Source organism: Sinocyclocheilus anshuiensis, unplaced genomic scaffold, assembly GCF_001515605.1.
Source record: "Sinocyclocheilus anshuiensis isolate Anshui unplaced genomic scaffold, SAMN03320099.WGS_v1.1 scaffold1425, whole genome shotgun sequence".
Taxonomy (NCBI): domain Eukaryota; kingdom Metazoa; phylum Chordata; class Actinopteri; order Cypriniformes; family Cyprinidae; genus Sinocyclocheilus; species Sinocyclocheilus anshuiensis.
Window position 1 is genome coordinate 468,347 of NW_015551044.1, and position 21,442 is coordinate 489,788.

The 21,442-nt window shown below is 35.9% G+C and overlaps 2 protein-coding genes across 2 annotated transcripts in view; one reads left to right on the forward strand and one right to left on the reverse strand.

Annotated features, from left to right (window-relative positions):
- Window positions 1–2,299: 2,299 nt before the first annotated feature.
- Window positions 2,300–7,089, reverse strand: LOC107661635 (dolichol kinase-like). The gene is made up of 2 exons (XM_016451300.1): window positions 7,011–7,089; window positions 2,300–4,430 (listed from the first exon to the last, which is right to left on the reverse strand). The coding sequence occupies exon 2, from the start codon at window positions 4,294–4,296 to the stop codon at window positions 2,722–2,724; it is 1,575 nt and encodes a 524-aa protein (XP_016306786.1). The 5' UTR covers window positions 4,297–4,430; window positions 7,011–7,089; the 3' UTR covers window positions 2,300–2,721.
- Window positions 7,090–7,290: 201 nt separating this feature from the next.
- LOC107661618 (nucleoporin NUP188 homolog) overlaps window positions 7,291–21,442 on the forward strand; it is a 23,182-nt gene continuing 9,030 nt past the window's right edge. Inside the window, exons 1-31 of the mRNA XM_016451282.1 lie at window positions 7,291–7,330; window positions 7,985–8,039; window positions 8,286–8,359; window positions 8,866–8,950; window positions 9,213–9,293; window positions 9,402–9,446; window positions 9,529–9,621; window positions 9,692–9,811; window positions 9,889–10,100; window positions 10,188–10,305; window positions 10,926–11,126; window positions 11,229–11,318; window positions 11,437–11,502; window positions 11,614–11,733; window positions 11,851–11,977; window positions 12,091–12,264; window positions 13,202–13,328; window positions 13,411–13,498; window positions 13,578–13,654; window positions 13,764–13,878; window positions 14,597–14,717; window positions 14,816–14,882; window positions 14,970–15,095; window positions 15,183–15,316; window positions 15,461–15,567; window positions 17,538–17,729; window positions 17,811–17,980; window positions 18,776–18,782; window positions 19,000–19,049; window positions 19,783–19,928; window positions 20,025–20,194. Of these exons, the coding sequence (XP_016306768.1) occupies window positions 7,305–7,330; window positions 7,985–8,039; window positions 8,286–8,359; window positions 8,866–8,950; window positions 9,213–9,293; window positions 9,402–9,446; window positions 9,529–9,621; window positions 9,692–9,811; window positions 9,889–10,100; window positions 10,188–10,305; window positions 10,926–11,126; window positions 11,229–11,318; window positions 11,437–11,502; window positions 11,614–11,733; window positions 11,851–11,977; window positions 12,091–12,264; window positions 13,202–13,328; window positions 13,411–13,498; window positions 13,578–13,654; window positions 13,764–13,878; window positions 14,597–14,717; window positions 14,816–14,882; window positions 14,970–15,095; window positions 15,183–15,316; window positions 15,461–15,567; window positions 17,538–17,729; window positions 17,811–17,980; window positions 18,776–18,782; window positions 19,000–19,049; window positions 19,783–19,928; window positions 20,025–20,194 (3,384 nt within the window). The 5' untranslated portion in view covers window positions 7,291–7,304. The remainder of the gene's footprint in view (window positions 7,331–7,984; window positions 8,040–8,285; window positions 8,360–8,865; window positions 8,951–9,212; window positions 9,294–9,401; window positions 9,447–9,528; window positions 9,622–9,691; window positions 9,812–9,888; window positions 10,101–10,187; window positions 10,306–10,925; window positions 11,127–11,228; window positions 11,319–11,436; window positions 11,503–11,613; window positions 11,734–11,850; window positions 11,978–12,090; window positions 12,265–13,201; window positions 13,329–13,410; window positions 13,499–13,577; window positions 13,655–13,763; window positions 13,879–14,596; window positions 14,718–14,815; window positions 14,883–14,969; window positions 15,096–15,182; window positions 15,317–15,460; window positions 15,568–17,537; window positions 17,730–17,810; window positions 17,981–18,775; window positions 18,783–18,999; window positions 19,050–19,782; window positions 19,929–20,024; window positions 20,195–21,442) is intronic.

A 21,442-nucleotide genomic window follows, 5' to 3' on the forward strand; every position in this document is an offset into this window, starting at 1 on the left:
CGCTTACCCCACCTTTAAAGTTACCATGGAATCAAAATGTAAAATTCTTATTTTTTTAATGGAATACTGTATTGTTTATTATAAATAATTAATCCGTGCACTTCATTATTTTTTTTTAATTCATGTGCCCTCTTAATCTTTAATCAAAAACGTTAACCTCCCCTCCCCCTCAAAACGACTCCTCTACTCTTCCGGTCACGAGCTATGGCGCAAGGGCAGCGCTAGTGACGTGAGGGGTAAACGCTGGGATAAACGACAGGGGAAAAGCTGAAGCTCATGCTTCACTTTGTAGCACTGACACCAGTCATGAGGGAGTACATTACCCCTAAACATTGAAAAGATATTAGGATATTACGACAACATTACTCTTAGGACATCGCAAACAAATATTTTTCATGAATATGACTTAACTTGATGGAGGATGCGCTCAGTCATTCAGGCAGTCTCTCTCTCTTGCACGCGTGCGCTGTTTAGGCATGTTTTGTGCCGTTGATCGTCGTCGTCATCCTTAATAAATAAAACATTCATTCATGCTTGCGTGTCGGCTGTGATCCAGTGGAGAGAAATCCCCCACCACTAACTGCAAACTGGCATTCAGATCTGCCTCCATTTTGTTAGCAACGCCCCAGCTTCCAACGATCCAATCAATTCCCGAAGGACGAAATCGAGTCCCGCCCTCTCATTTCAGATGCCGTTTCTCTTGGATATACGTCACAGTAGAGAAGAAAAGACAATCGCAACTTCCGTTTCATGCCAACTTTAATATCTACTGCCTCCTACAAACAGACCCATGCAGACCAACCACTGATAGCATTGAACTATTCAGAATACAAAACACTTTAAGGCGACAAGCTATGCTACCAGTCCTTCGTATTGCATTGGACATAAAATCCTATTCATAGATTCAAAATTATATTTGAGTATTTTTGTCGTATAATAGAAAAACAATGGTGTTCTTCGATGGCTCAAGTGATGCATATATGCTGTTATAAAGGACTGAAAGGATAAACTATATTTTCAAAAAACGGGTGACTCTGATAAAAACATGTCAAGGATCGTATTTCACTACAAAATCAAAAGAAAGAAAGAAAAAATTGTTTTGCCGAAATAAAATCCTATTTTTTCGCAATTTGACAAGTACATTTCCACAACTTTATAATGTAAAAAAACTCATTCTAATTATTGTAATGCAAAAAATTAAGTTTTAAATATCATTAAATGTTTAATTAAATATTATAAATATATATTATTAAAATAACCAAGTATATATATATAATAGTAGTTTGTTAACCTATAAAATATACAATTAACAATAAGAATTTAATGTGCCTAATTGTCACAAAAATCTAAATTATATATATATATATATATATATATTTATATATTTATATATAATATAAATTATATAAATATATACATGTAAATATTTTCAAAATATATACTATATGAGTGTGTATTTATATATACATAATAAATATACACAGTACACACACATATATTATGTAAACAAATACTTTTATTTTGGATGCGATTAATCGCGATGAATCATTTGACAGCACTATATTTTTATTTAAATATCCAGAGATATTTTTATAGGATTCTGATTAAAAAAAAGGTCAAAGGTCAGACGGATATATATATATATATATATAACATTACAGTAATTAGAGTAATTATGATTTTTTTATTTTTACATTTTAAAATTGTAGAAATGTGCTTCCCAAAAAAACATATCAAATTATATAGAAAATATAAAAAATAAAGGCAGACATGTTTTCGTGAGATTTATCTAAATAAAATACAAAAAATGTGTATTGTGTTTGCATCCAAGACATGTGTTTGTGTGTGTTTATCAGCAAGTGCAGGCATTGTTAAAGGGCATCACATTTTCCATTTATTTTTTAAATAATGTGCAACTCAATCCCTGTCATTTATACTGGAGTGACAGACGCAGCATTTGAGCGAATGAAATATTAACAGTGTCTTAAGACATCAGAGCTTTCTGAGAGGACACACAAAAAATAAATTCTCTAAACAACATAATTATCACATGTACACCTTGAAAAATCAAAATGAAGAATACTTAAAGGTATAGTTCACCCAAAAATGAAAATTATGTAATTTAATCACCCTCGGGCTATTACAAACCTGTATGAGTTTCTTTCTTCTGTGGAAATTAAAAGAAGATATTTTGAAGAATGTTGGTAACCAAACTGTTTTGTAGCAAGGAAAAAAAATACTATGGAAGTCAATGGTGTTCAACAGAAGAAAGAAATGCATACGGATTTGGAATGACATGAGGCAGAGTAAATGATTTTTTTGAGTGGGCTATCCCTTTAAAGCTGCCAACAGCGGCACCAAACTGTGTTTTCAAACAAAGCTGTCATGTGCAACTCAATCAAGCATTTTGCAATTGCCACTTGTGGTGCAAAAAAATACACATTTCACCTTCAAACATCTGTTTTTGTGCCATTTTATGTCGTTTACAATATCAAGTAGTTTTCTAGTTTGTTTCACTCCAATACCATAAGAAACGTTTATTCTTGAATAAATTTAAGTGCATTTCTATTCACTGTACGAGGGTCATAAACATTCTAATGATGTTTCATTATTGCATTTTGCTTTCCAAACTCACAATACTAGGGCTGTAACGTATGAATTTAATGCTGTTGATATCTGTGCATTGGCATAATGGTCTGATTTGTCTGAACGGGTCTGATCTCATAGCAGCAGGAGGATGTAAAGGTACAAAGGAAGCAGCAGGTTGTCTATCTGCGACGTATACGCCTCCAGCATGGCCACCATTGTGATCGAACCCACCACCCACGAGTAGCTGGCGTTCAGGTTTATACTGCTGTCGGCGATGAGGAAAACCACCACGGCGATGATCTGAGCGAATACGGAGGTTGCGGTGCCCTCGAAGGTCTTCTTTGTGCCGGGCCAGTGGATCTCGCCGACCGTGCTGCCAAAAACAGACGCAACTGTATCGCCGACTCCCACTGCCAACACACCGGCGTAGGGCACCAGGCCACCGGCGCCCCCTAGGCCTCCATTAGGGGTGCAGGACGCGGGCGTGAGCCAGACTGGAAGGGCAACGCCGAGGAGAAGGTAGATGTGGGTGAGAATAAGCGGTCCTGAGTCTCTCTCATCCAGGAATAAAGTAAGAAGGCATCGCAGTGGCGCCCCCAGAGGGCGGATGTGGAAATAGCGGACGAATTCGAGGAGCAAAAGCACTGAGAGGCATCCGACCGCGGCTAGATGTAGCAGAGGACGATCTAGTGCGAGTCCAGGAGCGAAGGTTAGTACGGTGAGGAGGTGGAAATACTTTCGCACGCTCGTCGAAGCTTGGTGCTTCTTGCTTCCGGCTGAGCGATGACTATTTTGATGCATCACAACAGCAACCGCTAGAAGCAACAAAGCGGCCCAGAATCCGATCAGCCAAAGGCGAGTGTTGGTTTCGGTGATGAAATGCATCAACCAGGTGATGGGGTGATGCTGTGTGAGCAGGGAGAGCCAAGGAACCAATAGGCCCAATCCCAAAACGGCCGTCATGGTGTGGAAGAAGAGCGACGCCGACCAGGTTTCCGGTTCCATGAATACGAAAAGCAAGGCGAAGAAGATTCCGAGCAGCACTAAGCCTAACACGGCGACCGGGAGGAAATACGGAAGCGGGTCTGCATTTGCATTCCCAGATGAGGCCAGAGAGCGTTTGATGAGCTGGTTGATGATGAAACTGATCCCGCCGAGGATGAGGAGGGCCTCTCCGGGAGTGAAGCAGCGTGGGAGGAGGTACAAGAGGATTAAGCTTAGATATACAAAAATAAGCAACACCTCCAAGACTTCGATCACCTCGGAGACTGTTAGTGTTTGCTTGACTGTGTACAGAATGGCACTGCCGGCGATGCCGGCTATAACACAGGTGTTTGTGGGCACCGGGCGTGTGATTCCCAACACGATGAGCGATAGGAACAGCGCCAAAATCATACCGATCACTGTTATGACCATTGCGAATCGCTCCATGTAAACATTCCCCACAGCGATGCAGCGCCCCCTCAAAGCCAGTCCCAGCAGCGGCAGCACCATGCTGGCCGGTAACACGCCGCTGTTGGCCGAAGGCCGGAACTGGAAGACAGCGGCGCCGGTCCGAATGAGCCGATCCCATTTGTGCTGCACGTAAAAACCCTGGACGGCCAGAGCGATGCAGCACCAGGACAGCTGGTTCCACACGGCACAGTGAATGCAGATCACCATGGAGACCACCACGGCGGATTCAACCAGCACTGGATCCAGCTGCATGATTGCGGGGCGTATGTGTGACAAAGGTTTCCAGGAATTTGAGACTTTGAATATGGCAGTCTGTCAGAATGTTCCTGGTGGCGAACACATAAACATTGTCCGCTTTTCGCTCTCCTGCACACGGCAGATTAGACCTGGGTAAAGACACACCAAAATATCATTAGACAAACCACAAAACTTTAAAAAAATGTAATGCTTAAATAATAATAATTTCATATTCTTTCATGCTGTCAAACAATTAATTGTGATTAATCACATCCAAAATAAAAGTTTTTGTTTACATAATATATGTATGTGTACTGTGTATATTTATTACGTATATATAAATACACACACATGCATGTATATATTTTGAAAATATTTACATGTATATACAGTACATTTATAAATGTATATAATTATATTTTATATAAATATATTTAATATATAAACATAACATTTTTCTTAAATATATACATGCATGTGTTTGTATTTATATATACATAATAAATATACACAGTACACACACATATTATGTAAACAAAAACTTTTATTTTGGATGCGATTAATCGTTTGACAGCACTAAATAAAATCCTTTCTCTTACTGTTTTTAGCATTTTTTTTCTCCACACAAAAACAACAAACTAAAACATAATGTAATAAACATAATTTAATGCTATATTTTCTCAAATTTTTAGCATTTTCTCCACACAAAAACACAAACTAAAATAAACAATGTAATACTATATTTTTTTCTCATTCTTTAGCATTTTTTCCAAGCAAAAACACATAATAAACTAAAATAAACCAACTCTAATAATGTTTTCTCTCAATTTTAGTATTTTCTTCAAACAAAAACACAATAAACTAAAATAAACAAAATATAATAATACATTTTTTTCATATTTAGTATTTTTCTCCAAACAAAAACACATAATAAACTAAAATAAAACAACTCTAATAATGTTTTCTCTCAATTTCAGTATTTTCTTCAAACAAAAACACATAATAAACTAAAATAAATCAACTCTAATAATGTTTTCTCTCAATTTCAGTATTTTCTTCAAACAAAAACACATAATAAACTAAAATAAATCAACTCTAATAATGTTTTCTCTCAATTTCAGTATTTTCTTCAAACAAAAACACATCATAAACTAAAATAAACAAAATATAATAATACAATATTTTCATATTTATTATTTTTTACTCCAGAGAAAAACACATAATAAACTAAAATAAACAAACAATTTTTTGAAGCTAATATGAATATGTCCTATAGCTATATCATTCTTTTTTGGCAAATATACCCATGGTAATTTCATAGTATTATTTTAAGTAACTTGGAGTACAATGTAAATACCATTTACCATTTACATGGTAATTACAAATATGTAGTATGTTAACCATGTAGTATAATTTGTTATATGCCAAAATACTACGGTGTTACCATCTGAACTATTCCATGGTACTACAGCCTTAGCTCTTTTTTCACAAATCATCATTATATCATGGTAAAAATTCTGAAAGAAAGAAATCGATTTACTCAGTGTTATGTTATATTCAATGTGATGCCACCTACAGACAGGCTGTGGCTCAAAACCTACCTAGGCAGCATTTTTGAGCACAATAGACGTCCCTTAAAATACTAGATAGGGAGCTAACTAGGTTTTGAGACACATCCGTACTGTCCAGAGCTTCTATTCTCTCACTGTAAAACTAAAGAAGGATGTCAAATTTCTCAACGGCGCTTGAACTCTAGACACTGTGAACTTTAGCACTGTTGAACGCTCAATACCAGCAATTTCTAAACATGGTAAAATGTTAAAATGGACAAAGTGTCACTTTGTCAGGGAAAGTACAACGATCTGCTTTTAATGGCTGGATGCTCTGGCATTACAGTGATTGAATATACACTGAACAAAATTATAAACGCAACACTTTTGTTTTTGCCCCCATTTTTCATGAGCTGAACTCAAAGATCTAAGACTTTTTCTATGTACACAAAAGGCCTATTTCTCTCAAATATTGTTCACAAATCTGTCTAAATCTGTGTTAGTGAGGGCAAAAACAAAAGTGTTGCGTTTATAATTTTGTTCAGTGTATATACGAATAATAGAGAAAACCTGGCCTGTATCACTATACTTTAATAAATTATATTAGTGTTTGCAATATTAGGGTTTTATAAGCACCCAGAAATACTGTATCAAAAACAATAACATAAATGTGTATATAATATAAATATTTTATAAGTAGGCTACTCTGAAAATAGTATATTAGAGAATATAATTTTTTAACACAATCTTATTCAATACAATTTCTAGGTAATCATAAAATGTATTTATATTACTTAATACAAATTACATTTTTGTAAATAACGATAAATGTATTATTAGACATAAAATATTATAATAGTGATTGTTTGACAGCCTTGATGTCTCTATTGCTTACAAGCACATTTGCTTATTAATACATGGATAGTATGCAATTGCATATATGTTATACATATATTCGAAGGAATTGTCAGTATTAATATTAAATTATAATACAAATCCCAACGCAATGCTGATGTTTTATGTTATTTTATAGGGTTTTGTTACAGATAGAGAGGGTGATGATGGGCTCTTCAGCAGAAATGACAGCTCATTCACTGCAACACCAGCTGTTCATTAAACACCCTGCACAGTAAATAAACGCAGAAATATCAAATTACAGCAAATAACGATTCATCTTACCCTTTTTTCCTGCGATTTAACGCTTGGTTCTAGGACAAAAGAATATTCCCAATGTTTTGCTGTGACTCGTGCTGTAGAGATAGGACAACCGGATCACGTGGTGTCAGAATAATCACGTGGCTAATGTCAAAACAAATATATTTTTTAAAATTATAACATTTTAATATTGCGAATTTACGTGTTAAAATGTTTTAAAATAATTATTGTATTAATATATATGTATTATAGGATTTCATTAAGTCACGTGATAGGAGAGCGCTCGTTTGTGTTAATAGTCACGTGATCCGGGTGAAGATGGCGGCCTCGGAGCTGTGTGTCAGGTAAATTGGAAGAAAGCCAAACTTACAAAGGTTGTTCAGAACGAGCTACAACGAAATTTGTAGTTGGATAATGTGTAGATATTTTATATCTGGTATTTAGCCATAATATGAGTGGGTGATATGTCTTAGACGTGCTGTTTCTGGCTGACAGACCCGCGCGACTGAAATTCAAATGATAATTTGCAGTTTATAACAGCTTTTAAGCAACCGTCAACTTCTTCAACATTATACGAAATTAACATCATAACATTGATTAATTGTGCAAATGTTCCTCTTGATTTGACTGTCTTGGTGAGAACGAATTATAGGAGTTTGAAGTGATGAATGAGTTTCATTGTTTGTGTATATATGTATCTTATTATACATCTATACAGGGTACTTGACTGTGTATGTATGTAGTTTATAAAATGTATAAAAATAAGTAATTGCGCTGTTAAGAGCTGTACCGAATTGTTCTAAAACGGTTTTTTAGTTGAAAATCAGTGGCTTATTTCATGAATATGATTTGATGTAAAAAAAAAAAAAAAAGTTTTATGTGAACTTCCTATGTAAGTAGTGTATGTATGGATGGACTTATAAACACCATAATGACACTGCCTTTATATTATCAGTTCTGGAAGCATAATAATGTCACATTTAAATACTTTTATTTAGGAGCAGCCGAGATTTATGGACTATCTTGCTGGGCAGATCTGCACTTCGAGAACCGGTTAGTACCCAGACCAAGCATTTCTGAAGTATTTAATAACAACATAAGTACACAGATTTAATTGGACAGCTGTGTATAAACAAAAAATGGTTCATTTGAGAGAGTTCTGTGAAGAAACACTATTAATAAAGCGGTTTTATTCTTAAACTGTACTGATGTGATGACCTTTGATGAGGTATCCTTTTACAGTGTATCTCGGTGAGTTCCTGTCTCCATCAATAATGATTTTCTTGTGTGATCCTGCAGGCCCAAATCGAGGCTGAATTGGATCGGAACTGGGAGAGACTGCTGCAGGGTCTGTCCTTCTACAAACCACCCAGGTAACACAACATTAAAAAATGTACAAACATGTAAGATGTAAAAATAAATAACCTGAACACAAAGAAGAGTTTGGCTTTATCAAGCTAGGGAGATATTATTTAATGATATACATACTCAGTGGTATACCTGTTGCGCACATCCAGTTTTGTTCAGAATACATATAATGTGCATGGAAAAAAACAAATATGCAGATTGGATTGCAAATTTTAGGTTTACATAAATAGCCTTTTCAGAATCTGGAATCTGATTCATTTCTTGATGATAATTAGTCAGGGTATTATCATTAACTAAAACCATAAAAATATTTTGGCTACTTGCCAAGGCAGCATTTCTCATTTAGTTTAAGATGAAGTACTAAATGAAACTACAATTAAAATGATTAATTCAAAATGTATAGTATATGCGATAGTAAAATAACACTAAAATTAGTGTATGTAAACATACCTCATGAAATTTGTCTTTTTGCTGTTGTTGAGTATGTAGTAAGTGATAATGTTATGTGCAGCACATCGGCCGCAGACAAGCTGAAAGCAGATAAAGACACACCACAAGCTCTCAAAGACTTCGGACTCAGGATCAGCAAACTGCTGGTGAGTGTCTGGGCACGTTGGATGTATTTTTAAACCTAGTTGGCTGCTTACTTTGACCACAACTTAAAGTGCAGCAATTGATTTTGTTTGTCATATGCATGCTTTTACCCAAAATGCTTTCTAGGATGATGTCTCTCTTGGTTTTTGAAAACATTGCACTCTCTCTTATTTGATTCATACATACTGGCTAAGTAAGACTAACTGGATTGAGACTTCAGGAGTGGACAAATATTTGTGTGTGTGTGTGTGTTTTTCATGTCAGGGTTTGGATGAACAGCAAAGCGTGCAGATTCTTCAGTGTTACCTTCAGGAGGACTACAGGGGCACACGAAACACACTCAAGGTGAGCTCGGCTTCATGTGGTACACGCATGTACAGCTGAAGTGTGCACGAACATGACGAGAGCCAGGTTGTGTGAATAAATAAATAATCCTCATTTTGTTCCCATCAGGCTGTGCTGCAGGATGAGAGACAGAGTCAAGCTCTGCTGCTGAAGGTTTGAAACTAAATATTGCTTCAACACTAAAAATGACTCTAAAATATATTGAAATGTGACACATTGAAATTGTGTTGTACAGATAGCAGATTACTACTATGAAGAGAGACTGTGCGTTCTGCGCTGCGTTCTCCACCTCCTCACGTACTTCCAGGATGAGAGACATCCATACAGGGTAAATAAAAGATCAGCTATTCTGTTAGACAGTCAGAAACCAAATGATTTTAATACATCCTTTTTTTCAGGCAGAGTACTCCAACTGTGTTAGTAAACTGGAGAAAGATCTGGTGTCCAACTACAGGCGGCAGTTTGAGTCGGTGTCCAAATCAGAAGCTCCAACATGGGAGACGCATGGAAACCTGATGGTGAGAAGATGATATGATTGTGTTTAGAGCAGCATCACCTGTAGAATTTGACTCAGGATCTGTTGATCTCTGTGTAGACGGAGAGGCAGGTGTCCCACTGGTTTGTGCAGTGTCTGAAAGAACAGGCCCTGCTGCTGGAGATCTTGTTCCTGTATTACGCATACTTCGAGATGCCGCCCAATGACCTTTCCACCTTCACACGGCTATTTAAGGAGCAGGGCTTTGGACAGCGGCAGACCAATCGACACCTCGTGGACAAGAGCATGGACGCGCTGGTTGAACGCATTGGGTCAGAACATGCAGTCACCTGATCTTTTTCCTCTCATACAACCGCAAACAATGTTTTATAATATCTGAATTGTCATCCTCTTGACAGCTATTTCAGTTCTTTGATTCTTGTGGAGGGGATGGATATCGACTTTCTGCATAAATGTGCTCTAGAAGATAGAACCGAACAGCATCAGTTTTATGACCAACAGGAGGATATTTGCAAGGTATTGAACATACACTGCCATTCAGATGTTGAGGAACCCTCTTATACTCACCAAGACTGCATTCATTTGATCAGAAGTACAGTAATATTGTGAAATATTATTGCATTTTAAAATAACTGTTTTCTATTCGAATATAATTTAAAATGTAATTTATTTCTGTGATCAGGGCTGAATTTTCAGCATCATCTTCAGTGTCGCATGATCCTTCAGAAATCATTCTAATATGCTGATTTGCTGCTCCAGAAATATTTTTTCTCATTATCAATGTTGAGAACAGTTGTGGTGCTTCATATTTTTGTGGAAACTGTGATACTTTTTTTGGGATTCTTTGATGAATCGAAAGTTCAAAAGAACAGCTTTTGTTTGAAAAAAAAATCTTTTGTAATATTACAAATGTCTTTACTGTCACTTTTGATCAATTTAATGCATCCTTGCTGAATAAAAGTATTCAAAAAATCTTGCTGACCCCAAACTTTAGAATGAAATTGCATATTAAGACTAAATTAACTTTTGTAAAAATTGATAACTCTGGCTCTAAAATCTGAATGGATGAGCAATTTTGTTTTACTTAGAATGTTGAGGATTTGTTTTTTTGTTTATCAACTGTTGTGTGTGTGCAGGAAGTGGATCAGATGCTGTTGACATTTGGTGACATCTCTCACCATGGGCCGGTTCTCTTGGCCTGGGTTCTGCTGCGACACACACTGCGTCCAGAGGAAGTGAGCTCTGTGATCAGACGTCTAGGACACACGACGCTGCAGCTCGGAGTCTTTCAGTACCTCACCAACATGCTGCAAGCACTCGGCAACACTGGAAATAACGTAAGAACAGTGTTCTATCAAATTGCTTAGATTAAAAAAATCTTTCTCCAGTGGTGACGTGGACCTTTATGCATACTGTCACATGTCTCTGTCTCATTTTAGTGTACAGCAAGCACTGCACGGATGTGTATATATGGTCTCCTGTCTTTTGTCATCACCTCTTTTGAAGAAGAAACACTCGGCAGCCAACAGGTACAGAAATACACAAACCAACAGACAGAGATCAAAACTTAATATCGTGTTACTGGTATTCATTAATAATAAATTACGCATTCATTTTGGATAAGTCTGGTAATTATTCTGTCTGTAGCATCTGATCAATGCAGCATGTGAAGTTCTTGCTGCTCCGAGTCTGGCTGAGCTTTTCTGGGAGTCGGTGAGCAAAACAATTGGTGCACATTAAATAAAACACCACTATTTGTAGATTCTCTGTGTTTTATTTAAAATGTCTGTGATTTGACCTTTGACCTCTGGTTGTGCCCTACAGAATCCAAACATGGGTCTCGGTGTGATTCTGGACAGTACAGTGGGTCTGTTTCCATATAAGACTGGACCTTTACTACAGCTGCTCACTGCACTGCTGTCTGACAAATCTACAGCTAAGAAGGTAAAACTACAAAGTAAAAAAATGCCCTCTTAACATTTTCTAACATCATATATATGTACATGCACACTTCTACACAATCATTTAGATCTCGTGGGCATTTCATGGTCTGTCTCTCAGGTGTACACCTTTTTAGATAAGATGTCGTTCTACACTGAGGCCTATAAGCACAAACCCAACGATGTGATCTCCAGAGAGGATGGCACTCTGTGGAGGAGACAGACTCCTAAACTCCTCTACCCTCTGGGTCAGTGCTGAAAACATGTGTTCCTGTGTTTTGGCGTCTCTTTGCCTGATTGCATCTGCGTATGAAAACATATGTCTTTTTGACATTTTCTCTCGTGTTATCTGTATGTTCAGGGGTGGGTCAGACCAACCTGCAGATGCCTCAGGGATGTTTCGGACAGGTGTGTGAAGGAAAGCAGCTGTCTGTGGGTGAACAGGGTTTCCTGGTGCGCTGGGAATATTCCTATAGCTCATGGACTCTCTTCACCTGTGAGATTGAGATGCTGCTGCACGTCGTTTCTACTGCAGGTACGAACACTCAAAACTTACGTGCATTTAGGGCCCTATTCACCCCCCCCCAATTCTCCTGTTAAAATTTTTTTTTGCATTTGAATTTTTCTAAATTCTGTCTTAATGATTACATTTAATTTTAGTAATCAAAAAGCATGTCTAATTAATTGAAATCATGAAACTTATACAAATGTAACAATTTATTTATAATGACATTTTTAGGACCCTATGAAAAGTTTTATTTTTTCCCCCAAATTCTTTTTTTTGGTAATGTCTCTGGATTCCAATTTAATGATTAAAGGAAATTTTAGTGATCATAAAGCATGTCTAATTATTTGAAATCATGAAACTTGTACAAATTTAACAAGTTTATTTATAATTACATTTTTAGGTTTGAATTTTAATTTAAGATTTATTTTTGTCAAATTCTGTTTTCCTTTTAAATTTTTATGTATTCTGTTTTAATTATTAAAGTAAATGGTTTAATTAATAATCAGAAAGAATGTTAATTTAATTCATGAAACTTCAACGTTTTAATAATTTCATAAAATTAATACAATAATGGGGCCTTAAGAAATGTTAAATTTTTTTTCAGAAATTCTGTGCTGTCTGTTTTATTTTTTCTGTATTTTTTATTTAATGATATAAAACATTAACAATTTAATTCATCTTTTAAAATGTAATCAAATGAAAATGTAACAATTGCTTTTATTTGTTTAGCAAACAAGTGCTACACAACAGAGGTTTATTGTCAATAGTCCATATCAAGATTTGATTAAGTGTACAGCCCTACTTTGCATTTATTTATCCAGAATTTGCCATTACATATACTGTAAATTTTTATGACTGGATACAATGTGGAAATCATAGAGCCCTATGCATTTGAAGATGTTTACATTTTGTTAAAATTTTGCCGCCTGTTTACCTGCTATTGACATCTGTCTCGGGCAAATAGATGTGTTGGCACACTGTGAGCGAGTGAAGCCCATCTTGGATCTGGTTCATAAGATCATCAGCACAGATTGGACAGTGTCTGACTGTCTGCTGCCGCTCACATCACGGATCTACATGCTGCTACAGAGGTGAAGTGCACATGTAAACATAAAGACCAAACAGTAAACACTGATTATTAATGAAATTGAGAGGTTGTGATTCGTGTTATAGGTTGACCTCCTTTATTAACCCTCCGGTAAATGTGATCACTTCCTGCGTCAACTGCCTTATCGCTCTGGCTGCTCGGCAGCCTGGGAAGGTAAATGTTCACAGTTATATTAAGTCAGGGTTACATGAAGTGATGATCTAAGACTAAACAGCCTTTGCTCCTGATACAGGTTTGGTCCAGTCTGCATCACACCGGCTTCCTTCCGTTCGCCTCCACCCCTCTGACTAACATGGCACAGACCATCAGGTGATACACACACACATACAGAACTAGTGAACAACAACAGCATCATATTCACCTGTTAAAGTCAGAGAAACCTGAAGAATGACATGTTTGGTGTGTGTGTGTGTTTCAGTGCAGAGGGCATGAAGGCGGGTAACTATGGCAACCTGCTGGTATTGATTGAACAGCCCAGAGGAGAGTACAGTGTGACCATTGCCTTTTTAAGATTAGTGACCACACTCGTCAAGGTAATGCATTTATCATCCGTTATGACCAATCATGTCAAAATGACCAAGTATTAGCTAACCACGTATCACTACAATGCACAGACTACATTGTAAGGCTGCATGATTAATTGAAATGAAACCAAATTCACAATGTTGCTTGCATGATTATCAAATTGCTTGCAAAGGCTGCAATTAAATAAATGTATTACTGCATGTTTCAGAGTAAAGCGTGGCACTGTTTTACACACGAGCAGCTCGTGATCAGCTGTTTTAGTGTCTCAGTTTAATGTTTGAAAATGATTTAAGACAGCCATAAATATTATTATTGTAATTAATTTAATTTAATTTGTACTCTAAATAGTAATAATAATAATTATTATTTCATAAATTATTTAATAATACATCATTACATAAATAATTTATATATACAATAGAAAAACTAATAGTAATATTTAATGTAATATATACATTTTTTTTTATCAGACTTTTTTTTTCTTCTGTATTTTTTATTTTATAACATAATGTTACAACTGTAATATTTTGGTTTATTTTATTTAGTAAAAATAATATAACAACATTTTTGGCCAAATTTCGCAGCCCCACGAATAAGCACAACAAACCTGGACCTTTTTTTTAATTTATTTTTTTATTGCAATTAGATTTTTTTCCCCCACCAAGTCATGCAGCCTTACTACATTGGTGGATATTAAGTAATTTTAATGTGTGTGTGTGTTTTCAGGGTCAGTTGGGCAGTACTCAGAGCAGAGGACTCATCCCATGTGTGCTGCTGGTTCTGAAAGAAATGCTGCCTGCATACCATAAATGGCGCTACAACACCTATGGAGTGCGAGAGAGGATCGGTGAGCAACTCGAACAACATTATTATCTGAAATTCTCAGTTTCTCTTAAATTTACTGGTATTTGCTTAACACACTCTCTACTCTCTGTTCTCTGTCAGGTTGCTTGATTCTAGAGCTGGTTCATGCTATTCTTAATCTGAGTCAGGAGGGGGAGTCAGAGGGCAGGTAAGAGGATGCAGATGATATTTCATTGTCATTTATTTCATGTGGTCTTCGTTTGGTTCTCACATACTTGATGTGTGACCTCTGCAGCGCCCCCAGTCTGCAGTCGTTGTCTATCTACAGTCTGGCCAACACAGAGGCAGGACAGGCGGTGGTTAACATCATGGGTGTGGGAGTGGACACTATCAACATGGTGCTCACAGCACAGCCCAGCAGGTACGCGATTGAGCTTTTAATATGGCTTCAGTCTCCTCATCCTCTTTACATGAGTCAGTGGGTTTGAGTTTGTGTGTCTGTCTGCAGTGGTGGGTCTGAGGGACCTGGTCAGGTTCTGATCCAGACTGTGAAGTTGGCTTTCTCAGTCACCAACAATGTGATCCGACTCAAACCGCAGTCTGATACGGCCTCACCTCTGGAGCAAGCGCTGACACAGCACGGTTAGTACACACACTTCAGCGCATGGTAGATGTGAAATATTAGACTGTTCTGTCAGGGATTGCTTACTATAATAAATACTTAACCTTTCCCATAGATTTGTCATGTCTAGTGATCATGCAAGTGTTTTTTTTTTTTTCTTGCAGGTGGTCATGGCAACAACCTGATCGCTGTGCTGGCAAAGTATATCTACCACAAGCACGACCCAGCGCTGCCACGACTTGCTATACAGCTGCTGAAGAGACTCGCCATGGTAATGCTGGACACGTTGTTGTGGTCTTCATGTGGAAAACAGCTTTATAAAGGGACTAAATAATGTAGTTTTACATGTAAAATGCCTGAACTTTGGGGTTTGAGTGAGTGTTGTTATTGTTAACTAAAACTGTTAAAAATTGTAACATTTTTGTTAATTGGAATGAATTTGAAATAAAAATATTAGATGACGAAAAAAAAAATGTATAACCGAAATCAAAACTAATAAAAATGTCAAGCACATAAAATTACTTAAAAAAATAAATAAATAAATAACCCTGAAAATATAAAAATAAAAATTATTCAGAATATTAAGAAATACTTTAATTGTATATAAATAATATATATATATATATATACACACACACACTGCTGTTCAAAAGTTTGGGAGCAGTAAGACTTGTAATGTTTTTAAAAAAAGTCTCTTATGCTCAAGACTGCATTTATTTTATCAAAAATACAGAAAAAAAAAACACTAATCTTGCAAAATGTTATTACAATATAAAATAATGGTTGCTATTTTAATATACTTTAAAGTATAATTTATTTCTGTGATGCAAAGCTGCATTTTCATCAGCCATTACTCCAGTCTAAAGTGTCACATGATCCTTCAGAAATCATTCTAATATGCTGATTTATTATTAGAATTATCAATGTTGGCAACAGTTTTGCTGCCAAATATTTTTTTCAGGATTCTTTGATGAATAAAAAGTTAAAAAGAACAGCATTTATTCAAAATATAAATCTTTTCTAACAATATAAATCTTTGCTATCACTTATCAATTTAACACATCCTTGCTGAATAAAAGTTTTAATTTCTTTCAAAAAAAGAAAGAATAAAAATTGATTGACCCCAAACTTTTGAACGGTAGTGTATATTGTTAGAAAAGATTGCTATTTTAAATAAATGCTCTTCTTTTTAACTTTTTATTCATCAAAGAATCCTGAAAAAAAGTATCACAGGTTCCAAAAAAATATTAAGCAGCACAACAGTTTCCAGCGCTGATAATAAATCAGAATATTAGAATGATTTCTGAAGGATCATGTGACACTGAAGACTGGAGTAATGATGCTGAAAATTCAGCTCTTTAAAATCTTATACATATCTATCTATATGTATGTGTGTGTATATGTGTATGTATGTGTATATATATATATATATATATATATATATATATATGTATATTATATATATATATATATATATATATATATAATATACTAAAGTAACACTGTTTTAACTTTTTAGTAGAGGGAAACCAGTAGTTGGTTTGACTATCGATTTTAATACTCCAACTGTTCAGTATAATCACTGCTAAAAAATTAATCGTTACTAAAGCTGAAAAATATTGAAAATATTTCACATAACAAATTTACTAAAACTTAGACCTAATTTAAGCTAAATTAAAAACTGAAAGTATAAAAATAAGAGATAATTAAAATATTAATAAATACTATAATGTATGAAAATAATACTAAAATAACACTAGTTTTAATACATTTATAGTAGAGACAATCCAATAATGGGTTTGACCATTGGTTTTATTTAATACTTACACTGTTCAATATATTCATTACTAAAAAAATGATTACTAGTAATCATTACTAAAACAAACAAAAAAACTAAAGCTGAAATAAAAATAAAAGCTAAATAGAAATAGAAAAAATGTCAAAAGCACAACAAAATTACTAAAACTTGAATAAATTTACACAAATTAAAAAATGAAAATATAAAAATAAAAGCTAATTCAAACTATTAATAAATATTCTAAAGTATATAAATAACCTTAAAATAACACTATTTATTTATTTTGTCTTTCACTGTTCAATATAAACAGTATCAGTCATTAAATATCTTGGTTGATGTCTTATAGTGATTCAATTGTTATGGTAATTATGTTATAGTTAATTTAATAACAGTAGAAGTCCCACCATGATATAAGAAATGTGTATTGTGTGTGCTATGTTCAGGTGGCTCCCATGTCTGTGTACGCTTGTCTGGGCAGTGATGCCGCTGCGATCAGAGATGCGTTTCTGACGCGACTACAGAGCAGAACTGAAGACATGCGTATTAAAGTCACCATACTGGAGTTCCTCACCGTGGCTGTGGAAACACAACCTGGACTCATTGAGCTCTTCCTCAACCTGGAGACCAAAGCAAAGGTCAGAGGTCACGGAAATGCTCATAGAGTTAGTGTGCGATGGTGAATGATTCAGAGCAGTATGTGACCGTCTGGTTTGTAGGAGTTTTCTCTGGGAGAGTGGAGCTGTTTGTCAGTGGTGTTGGAGTTGTTGGACTCTAAGCAGCAGGGGAAGTACTGGTGTCCTCCACTCCTGCACAGGGCGGCACTGGCCTTCCTCCACGCACTCTGGCAGGACAGACGGGACAGCGCGCTCTCTGTGCTCAGGACCAAGTGAGTCCCTCACACATGACGCAGTTGGGCAGTGCTTCTCAGGCTTTTTTGCTCAAAGGTCCCTGTTGTCCAACCCATTATTCAGAGGCTTCCTGATAAATGCAAATTCTAATAATTCTGTCATAATTATGATGAAGCTGCTGTTTTCAAACATTTTTGTAAAGAATCTAATATAGGGATGTAACGATTAACCGCGAGCCGGTTGAAAATCGATTTAAATATGTGACGATGCAAATTGGTTGAGATGCTAAACAAATCGTGATTCAGTTAGGAGTAGGAGTTTATATGAATGTATGTCTGAGGGGAACTTACTGTCTTTAGAAAAGTTTAGATGGTATTTTTTCTTTTCATCTTGCCTCTTTCGCTTGAAAACCATCCATCGTTTCCTCAATATGCGCGTCATTTTTGCTGCTCAGAGCTTCGCGCTTGTGCTGACGCGGCGAGTATACTCTCCAAGTTTCGTTATGCTTTCAGTTTCGTTTGCCCTTTGATGTTTCTCATATGCAACAGAAGTTGAAGCGCTTATGAGTTGACCAATGCGGTCGCAGTCTGGAGCTCTGCATATTAAAGTTAATAAGTGCAGCGCTGCTTTGTTTACAGCGGAAACCAAGGAACGGTTTAAGCGCCACCTGCTGGCAGAGAGTGAATCTGCGTCTCATTCAGCTCAGCTTTCATGCAGATATTTGTTATGTATAGTTTCACAAAACTAAAGTCAAATCATTCTATTTTTGCTTCAAATTTCGAAATTATACAACCTAATTTAGATTAAAAACTCCTCATGTTCCATGTATGCAGCATCTTTGTTTGGATCAAGATTAAAATCCATTTTAAATGGAAAGAGCACAGACAAAGCCTTATTTTGTTTATATGAAGAGATTTTTTTTATTTGTGTTACTTATTTGATTTGAGGCTTGTTTTAAAATTTCAATTTAGTTTTGTTATTTACATTTACTTTAAATTTATATTTTGTTATTTAGCAAACGCTTTTATCCAAGGCGACTAACAAATGAGGACAATAGAAGCAATCGATGGTCACGCTGCTCCTCATCCTCCTCAAACAGTGGAAAAGGTGGGTGTTTTTGTAAATGATTGGCTCAGCTTCACGTGTGAAATTAATAGAAACGTCTCTGAAATAGAAATGAATAGAAACGTCAAGGTTATACTAAACTAAAACTGAAACCATAAAAAAATACAAATTTTGTTACTTAAAATAAATGTTAACTGAAATGAAATATATATATATAAAAAAAAAAAAATGTATTTATAACTTTTGACAGCTAGTTTCCAAAGCAACGTATCATTTTCATTTAGTTTAACTTGATGTACTAAAATAACTAAAAGTAAAACTGAAATGAAAATAATAAGAACTATACTGACAGACATAAAAAATAGTAACTAATAAAAATGACAAAAACACCAAAAAATAAATTAATTTAAAATTAAAATAAAAAGGGAAAATACAAAAAGAAAAATTAATAAAAAAATTTAAAACATGCCCACATTTACACCCATGTTATTTTAGTATCATGCTATTTTACACACACACACACACACACATATACACACACATATAAATAATTTCCTATTTCTATTTGATTTTAAAGTTTTTGTTGCGTTCTTGTCGTTTTTAGTTTTGTTTTAATATAATTTTAAATGTTTACTGAAGTTAAGCTACAAAAACAATTAACTAAAAGGTCATGATGAACTGGGAAGGGTGTTTTGAATGTTAGTAGTGTCTATATAATATTAAAAACTCTTCAAAGGAGCATGTTAAGTAATATTGCTGATGTGGTTTGTGTCAGTGTGTTGGTGTCCGCCCCAGCTCTACTGCCGCCCCTGTCTCTGATGATGGAAAGCGTTCTACATGCTGAACAACAGCTCACGGACCGAACCAAAGCCAAACTCCTGTCAGCTCTCATCTTAGCCCTGCAGATACAAGGACTCAACGGTCAGTCTGCATGTTTGTTTGGGGATAACATATTACACCAACTGTGTGCATATTGTTTGTTCTGTTTTAACAATTGTTTAACATTTACTGGTTCAGGAGGAGAGATTACCCAGCTTCCCCAGCTGCTGTTGTGTGTGTGTGAGATGGTTCAGGACGAGGCCCTGACGTTGATTGACCGCACACGTCACACGATACAGAGAGGTGACGTTCAGGAGGACAGCATGGAGACAGACAGCCCACACATCCAGAAAGACCAGCAAGACTCAGTGAGTGTGTGTTTGTATGTATAATGTACACAGAATGTATATATGCTATCCCATGATGTACTGCACTTAGGGCTGTGCAAAAAATCGAATGCGATTTTCATGCGCATCTCGTCAGTAAAGCCGCTCCTGTGATTAGTAGTAAATCTCCAGCACGTGCTATCAGATGGAGCGGCATTTACTACAGAGAGCCGTAGTTCACTGACAAGCTACACAAAATCGCGTTCAAAATCGGCAATGAATCGCATGAAAATCGCATTCGATTTTTTGCACAGCCCTAACTGCACTTGACCTGATATTAACTCCCAAAAGCCAAGAAATTAGATTAAAAGTTGATTAAAATTGTGGTCATTTGACAACAATATGGAAACTTGTTTCTGCAGTGGAATAAAAAAAAATCCATTGCGGAAAAAAAAATTTGCAAAATGTAAACTCAGAATTAAAGGTGCCATAGAATGCATTGATACAATATTTTAAATTGTTCTTTGATATCTACATAGAAGGTATGTGGCTTCGGTAAGGGCGTAGCTCACACAGCAAACAGATCTCTACTGTCCGGCGTGAATGATGGAGAGATTAGGCATCCAACCTTATATGTTTGAGCCTGTATTAGATGAAGATACAGATTTTGAGAGATTTTGCAAGAATGTTTAGCGTCCGTGGTATGAACATGATCGCTGCGATACACTGGCGGAGTGAACGAGGCTTGAGAGAGAGTTGTGAGTGAGGGCACGGACACAGCCTCTGTGTTGCCAGATCCAGCTGTTATAAGCATTTTTGGACTTGTCTTTTCCACTTTTTTTGACACTTTAGAAAGTTAATAAAGTAGGGTGTTGCAGTTTAGGGTCAGTGATATCTTTATCTTATCGTAATTGCAAAAGATTTGAAATAATTTCAGTTTATTTTTATTTATTTATCGCAGTGATTTGGACTATGAGATGGACACTTGCTTTTTGCACTTTGTTGCACTTTTTTTTTTACTTTTGGATTTCATTTGGTTTAATGAAATATAGTTGAATAAAATATTCTGAAGTAAAATTGTTGATTTTTTTTTTTGCGGGAAATTAATCGCTTAGATTAATCGATAAATTAGTCGATAGATTAATCGAAATAAAAATAGTCGTTAGTGGCAGCCCTATTGGCAACACTGCATCGATGATTCGGTTGTGCAGGTCCGGCTGGCCTAGAACATGGGCTGGTATACGTTATGCAAATGTTGGGGGCGTAAATATTAATGATCCCGACTGTAAA